Consider the following 7,815-nt stretch of genomic DNA (forward strand, 5'->3'; position numbering starts at 1 on the left):
GATAGAGCCCGCTTTAAAATCTTCGCACTGCAGGGTCGGCTTGCCCCCATCAATACCACGATCACACAGAAAACAGGATTCAGGTGGCCACTTGCTCGTTCGCCACCTTATATTATAAAAAAAATTTTTGAGTAGATGAAAAAGATGTACAGGATATTACATAGATGACCTTGAGCTGCCAAGACGTTTGAAATGACTTATAATTAACATTGGAAATGTTTCTATAGTAATGAAGCTATTCCCAATGTCGTAAATATTGTATTTAAAAATCAAATATTTCGCATTGATGTATCCCATGAGTTACTCTAGACTTTGTTTTGATTTTTTGACAAATTTTAATGAGATAACAATTAAGAAATTATGGAAAAAACAATATATCCCACAGAAACTGTAACTATTTTTACTAATAAACTATAACTTCTTCCATATTATACTCTACATTTTACAAATTTTATCAAGAACCGTTTGGCAGTTTCGTCTACAAACTCTAACAAACATCCATCTAAACTTTCACATTTATAATATTAGTAAGATACAAATAAATGTGGTTTAATGTAAATATTTCCAGCAGGCGCCGTCTAACGCGGGTGATCGCGCTGCGATAAAGGCGTTAGAAAGAGAGAACGCATTGTTAGCTCAGACTATAGCAGAGCTGAGAGCGGGCGGGACAGGCCTGGATGCAGCCAGTGGTAAGTGTTTAATGTTAAACCTCTTTTCCACTGGCGAGTTCACGCGCGATTATTTGTGTACAGTGGAAACACGTTAAAAATGATCTAAAATGACAATATCGGTAGTTTATACGGTATTATTTAACATAATTTATTTATATTATAATTCTTATTTAAAATACGATTTAAAAACAAAAGTGTAACTAATTTTACCCTAAAATAAGTGAATACCCAGTGTAATTTACTTTTCTTTAGGATTATAGTTTCAAATATAATTTAAAAATCGAAATAATTTAGAATTTCTCCTCAAATTATCTTACCTCCACCTGGCTGGTTTTTATTTGAATAAAATAAACACTTTTTTATTATCAGTAAAAGTATTTTTTTTATTAATATTTCAGAAGAATTGCTCCAACTGAAAGAAGAAATAGCGACATTATCCAAGAGGAATAGCGATTTAGAAGCACAACTGAGATGTCAAGAACTCACCGCTGGTGTTACTGTTACGGTAATATTTACATATAGTTGTCCTGCGATTTTGTCTGCATAGAAATTATAAAAAAAAAGTAGCCTATATCTTATTCCAGACTGTAATCTATCTCTATACCAAATTTCATCCAGATATATTCAGTCGTTATTGAGTAATGTGGTAACAAATATACATGTAGATTTTATTAGTACTATCCGTATACTATAACATGATAGTCAATGACGTCACACGAGTACTCTAATACTAATGTAAACTGTAAAATGTGTATGTTTACTTGAGAAACATGTTTGCTGTAATTACTAATATTATGTAGAAGAAACTGTGTATGTTCATTTAAAAATACTTGAGCGATTTTAAAAATTGTTTCACAAATATGATGCTACAATATTTCTATGTGATAAAAAATATTTTTACTAATATTATAAACAGGAATGATTTGTATTTTTGTATGTACTATATTCAAGTAAAAACTATTAGCTCATTTTAAAAATTATTTCGCCGTGAGAATGTTTTAACCGTCAGTAACATCGGCTTTATACAAATAAAGCCGAGATTTTTTAATTTCACGGACGAAGTCGCGAGCAAAAGCTAGTATTGTTATTATATTAATAACATTTTAATATTTCAGGATTCAAGTTCCCCACAAGATGTACCGACGCGTACGAGAGAATTGGAATTATTAGTTGCTTCATTAAATTCGGAGAAAGAAGAATTACTGAAGGATAAGACTGATGCTTTAGAAAAATTGAGATTGCAGGTAAATAATATAAACAAACCAGAAATATAAAAATCCTTGAGTTATTTCTAATATATGAAACTATATTCTTTCCACATATAACAGTGTTGATTGTTAAATTTGCATCCTTTGCACCTATAATTCATAAATTATTTGTTTTCTATGTACAGTCAAGGAAATAAGCAATGTCCCACTTACAGAAATATTACATTGTTTCTTGTGACAGTATGAACCAATAACTAATCAATTAAATAGTAGTGATTTGCGCAAACAACGGTATAATAATAAAAACCAACTAGTCATGTACTGAATTTGTTTAATACGGAGAGCGGGATCACGAAAAGAAGTTATAACTTTCTCTACTATATTTGAGGTTTCACATAAATTCAGTGACATTTTAGACCACAATACCACCGTGATTAAAAAAAACTAGTTACTCCGTGTATTTTATTTAATTACATTTTTCCTTACACATTCCCGAAAATAACTGACCTGGTTTATTAAAACATGTAAACAAAATAGCGTGAAAAATATTGATTTCATAACTCTAAGATTTGTGCACATATTTATAAAAGTCATATTTATTACTCCGCCTCAATAGAAAACGTTCAAACAACTGGCACCGACAGATTCCCCGACTGTACATTTAATTGAATGTATTTCCAGGACAAGGAGTTGAAGGACGCGCTGTCGCAATGCAAATTAGCGATGGCGGAGTACAATGAGGTGTCTGAACGTCTAGCTGAACTTCGCCAACAGAAGCAGAAGCTGTCGCGACAGGTACCACTTTACCCCTCCCACATCTATACTAATATAATAAAGCGTAAACACACTACTTCGTGGCGTAAAATGCCAGCAATCACAGCATATTTTTGAATAATTCTTTTTTAATAAAAAGTCCTAAGGTCACGCTTTAGGCTATATATTTTCACGCTATTAAACTTAGAGGGTAAATAAATTGAAAAAAACCTTCACACGGGAAAAAGACCGTAAACTACAAGCTGACATCAGGGAAGCAAGGTTGCCATAGCAACGTTAACTGTTATCCAATGTCAAAGGCTTTGTTGTCATTTGTGCGTTTGAATCTTGATATTTGCAATTGAAAGTACAAATGTAAACAATAAAAGAAAGTTTTTATAATTTTACGCGGATAAAGCCGTACGGGAACAACTTGTACTTAATGTTATAAAGGGGAAAGATTTGTATTTTTGTTATATGTATTGAAATCACTCAAAAACTACTAAGCTGGATTCAAAATTTTTATCACCATTATAAAGTTACGTTATCAGTAACGGGCTATGTTTGTAATATTTTTAAATTAACTTTCGCCCGCGTGGAATTAAAAAAACCAAAAGTGAATAGTCTGTGTTCTTCCAGACTATCCTCTACGTCTGTGTCAAATTTCATCGAGATCTGTTCAGACGTTTAGGCTACAAACTCTAACAAACATCCATCCATCTAAACTTTCGCATTTATAATATTAGTAAGATTAGTAAGTTTTCACGGGGACGAAGTCACCAAATTCAAATTGTATTCAAATGTCTGTGAGATTATAAACGGTGTTAAAGTAGTATATGCTATAGGTGCGGGACAAAGAGGAAGAGCTGGAGGTGGCCATGCAGAAGATAGACCTTCTGCGTCAGGATATCAGGCGCAGTGACAAGGGACGCAGGGAGCTAGAAGCCAGGCTTGACGCCGCGATAGCAGAAGCCGCAAAGGTTATCTTCTTTTATATTCTTTGTATACGTGATATACAGGATGTTGTGGAAATCACTTGAATAGTTACACAAATAATACATCTTGGTTCTTTAAGCAGTTGTAAATTGCTTTTATTACTAGGTATTAAAAAGTATATCCAGAAATGTGAATGAAATTGTTTAAAGCATGTAGGTTTGTTAATATTCAAAGCTTAAGTGCTAGGATTGATTTTAATTATTATCAAACACCCTGTATACAGCAACACAGTTTTATTTTTAATATGTTAAAAGTAGAATATTAAGGGCCAGTCCCACCACTGGCTGATAGATCCTTCCTAATGACGTCACTGTCAGATAAAAGAACAAAATCCGATATTTCCATCATATATTTTACACGTTCGATTGTTATCAGACAATTTACAATTTGGTGGGACAGTCTCTTAGAAGAATTAATTTCAGAGTATACTGTATTAAAAAAATCATCAAGACATTTTAATGTGTTAGAAAGAGAAGGAAGATTGTACACGTCATATTTTGAACCTTATTTGTATGTGATAGGAGCGCAAGTTGCGTGAGGAGACGCTGAGGTCGCAGCGGGAAGGCATGGCGGCTGCCACCGGGCCCGCGGCCGACGTGGCCCGACTGCAAGCTGATGTTGAAGCTTTAGAGGTAATATTTACAAGTAATACAAGTTTTCGTGCGGATTCTTCCGCTTGAAATTATAAAATATTAAACCTGGCATCCAGAAACACGCTGTTTATTAATAGTTCCTAAACATTACTAGTAATAAAATATAGCCTATGTTACTCACAGAGAAATTTCCTTTCTAACGGTGAAAGAATGTATGAAATCGGCCCAGTAGTTTTTGAGTTATTTCAATACATACAAGAATACAAAAATACAAATCTTTCCTCTTTATAATATTAGTATTGATATAGATATAGTCTATGTTATTGCCAGATATATTACCTTTCTGGTGAAAGAGTTTTTTATATCGGCCCAGTAGTTTTCACGTTGATTGAATACGTACAAAAATCCAAATTCTTCCTCTTTATTATATTAAATAAAAGCCATTGCTATTTTTTATGAATGGGCATACACAGTCATTATTATCCTTGTGTGGTTATGTGAGCAACTCGGAAATATTTATTGCAATCTTCCAAAAATGACGTTTTTTTATATGGCAATATTTATATTTTTATATATAGGCAATAGGTAACCATATTTTTATGTAATAACTAGCTTTCGCTCGCGACTCCGTTCGCGTGGATTTAAAAAAAAAAGAAAAGTGAGTAGCCTATATGTTCTTCCGGACTATCCTCTACGTCTATACTAAATTTCATTGAAATCCATTCAGCCGTTTAGGCTACAAACTCTAACAAACATCCATCCATCTATCTATCCATCCATCCATCCATCCATCCATCTAAACTTTCGCTTTTATAATATTAGCTAGATTAGTTAGATAAAATAATAACCCTATTGTAATGTGTAGTTGCAGTACAAGGAGTCCCTGGCGCAGCAACAAGCGCGGTACAGCGCGGAGCTAGCGGCGCTGCGCGACCAGCTGCAGGAGGGAGACGCCGTCAGGAACGTGCTCAATAGAGAGGTCAGCTCTACTTATACTGGACGAACAACGATACTTATACCGGATAGTACAAACTTTAATGGAATTTGATGACAGAATTGCAAATTTCGTCTAACACAGACTTTGAATATCAGTTTGTAGTGCTACTAATTATTTCTATGTTAATAATAATATTATTAATTTCAAGTCGCAGTCAACAGCTAGTATCTATAGAATTAAAACTTCACATGAGACTTGTATCGACGGCGTTGTTAAACAAAGACGGATCTGACCTTATTTATTTTCTTACCGGCTTAAAAAATCTGTCCACACAGTAGTAAAACTTTATAACGTTGTATTGGCGTTCCTCGCCAATATCCGCTGTTGTACTGTTATTCGATTTTAAACTGCTTTTATATAAGTTTGTCGATTTGTAGGTCTTTGTTATTATGCCGACGATATGTCTCGTCTGGAGTTTTAAAACTGTAGTATACTAGCTGTTGGTCGCGACTACGTCCCCTTGAAATTAAAAATATAATAAAAAGTACAACTTACGTGACTCAGTGATAACGTAGCTTTTTAATGGTAAATATTTTTTTGAAATCGACCCAGTAGTTTTGTTATAATTTCATTACATGTAAAAAATCAAAAATCCGAATATTTCCTCTTTATTATATTAGTACATATAACAACTTTACAATTATAATTACATAATTAAATCAATTTAAAAAAAGTATACTGAAACTAAGAAATTTATCTTGAAGCGTTTTTTTATTGTTAGATTATTCCAATGTATTGTTTATATAGTTACAAACATCTAAAGAGAAGCTGGAGAGCCGGCGGCTGGAGCAGCTCTCCGACAGCGAGGACAAGCAGATGCTCATCAACGACAACAGGAAGCTGGCCAAAGACCTGGATGCTGTGAGTTACAACATGGTTTAAAGACACCTTCACCTTTGCAACATCCACCTATAAAGATAAAGATTTTTAAGAGCTTTTATTTTCCCTTCACACAGTTTACAATTAACAATATTTTTATTTATTAATTACAACTAAAAACTATTGTACATTTTTCAAATATTTACAACTAGATCTAAGGATATGTTAGTGTTGTTAGTTGAATTACTTAAATGTTTATATTTTAATATTAGTATGGTTAGTATCACTCTTGACCTTCTGTGTAAGGGCCGCCTAAAGCGGTGAAAGCCTCCTCCAGATTCATCCACGTAGTCCTGTCCGATGTCAGTCTGGTCCAGCAGTGTCCAGCAATCTTTGCTACGTCGTCACTCCATCTTAAATGTGGTCGACCCTTTCTTCTCTTATTGTTAATAGACAACAACATCCTCCTATACTGTATACTAATATAATAAAGCGTAAACACACACTTTGTTGCCTAAGATGTCAGCAATCACAACATTTTCGAATAACTCTTTGTTCAATAAAAAGTCCTACAGTTACATCATACTATAGGCTATATATTTTCACGCTATTAAACTTAGGAGGTAAATATAAAAACCCTTATGTGGGAAAGGGATCATAAGCTGGCAACATTAAGGAAACAAGGTTGCTATGGTAATGGTAATTGTTATGAAATGTCAAAGGCCGTCGACAAATGTAAACGAAAAAAAATCTTATAATTAAAAATGTAATACTCATCGTAAATTATTTTTATGGTCAAATTTCATGTAAATTTTACTCATGCTTATTTTAAATAACAGATGGCAGAGAACGGCAGAAGATGGCAGACGGAGAGGAGACAAATGGAGATGGAATTGGAGGAGTTACGAGCGAAGAGAGACACGATGCAGCATTGGGAGACGCAGGTAACATATATTCAGTTAGGCTATAAGAAAATAATGAGTTAGGCTATAAAAAGATAATTAGTTAGGCTATAAAAAGATAATTAGTTAGGCTATAAGAAGATAGTAAGGCTATAAGTAAATAATTATTTAGGCTATAAGTAAACATTTTATTTTATTGATTAAAATCCATATTCAGTACTTTAAAGGTATCTAATCCTTAATGTAGATTTCTAATGTTTAACTTACACTAGGGGACTCCCTTAGTAAAAATTAAGTCCCTCTAAGTGTAGTTTAAGTAAATTACTTAATTCTAACTTGCTCGCGAATTCGTCCATGTGAAATCAAAAAATAAAAAAACATAGCCTCTCACTGATTACGTAGCTTTTGAATGGTCTATGATTTTTTAAAATCAGTCCAGTAGTTTTTTTATTACAATATACAAAAATAGAAATCTTTCCTCTTTATAATATTAGTTAAATATGTAATTGCAGATAGCGGATATAATCCGCTGGGTAGCGGACGAGAAGGAGGCTCGCGGCTATCTGCAGGCGCTCGCCACTAAGATGACTGAGGAACTGGATTATTTAAAACATGGTGAGTTCAACATATAAATAGAATTTATATCTAATTATAAACTCTACGGTCTAGGTTTTAATGCCCTTTATGCTTTATTCTAAAACAAAAGTACCTCTATGACCATAAATATTCGAAATGTGTTTAGCAGTTTCGATTACGAATTTTAACAAATATCCATCCATCCATCCAAACTTACGCATTTATAATATTGGTAAGGAGTAAGATATGATTTTCACAGACTTCATCTTTCCCCTTTATCCTACTCCCGTAGGTCGCAAC

The 7,815-nt window shown here is 33.5% G+C and overlaps 1 protein-coding gene across 1 annotated transcript in view; it reads left to right on the plus strand.

Annotated features, from left to right (window-relative positions):
* LOC106108714 (serine/threonine-protein kinase Genghis Khan) overlaps positions 1–7,815 on the plus strand; it is a 43,170-nt gene that overhangs the window by 17,577 nt on the left and 17,778 nt on the right. The window contains 10 exon segments of the mRNA XM_013289975.1: positions 569–689; positions 1,070–1,176; positions 1,787–1,915; positions 2,561–2,674; positions 3,478–3,612; positions 4,150–4,260; positions 5,087–5,200; positions 5,966–6,079; positions 6,877–6,981; positions 7,452–7,558. Coding sequence (XP_013145429.1) covers positions 569–689; positions 1,070–1,176; positions 1,787–1,915; positions 2,561–2,674; positions 3,478–3,612; positions 4,150–4,260; positions 5,087–5,200; positions 5,966–6,079; positions 6,877–6,981; positions 7,452–7,558 — 1,157 coding nt within the window.

Source organism: Papilio polytes, unplaced genomic scaffold, assembly GCF_000836215.1.
Source record: "Papilio polytes unplaced genomic scaffold, Ppol_1.0 DF821400.1, whole genome shotgun sequence".
In the NCBI taxonomy this organism is placed as follows: domain Eukaryota; kingdom Metazoa; phylum Arthropoda; class Insecta; order Lepidoptera; family Papilionidae; genus Papilio; species Papilio polytes.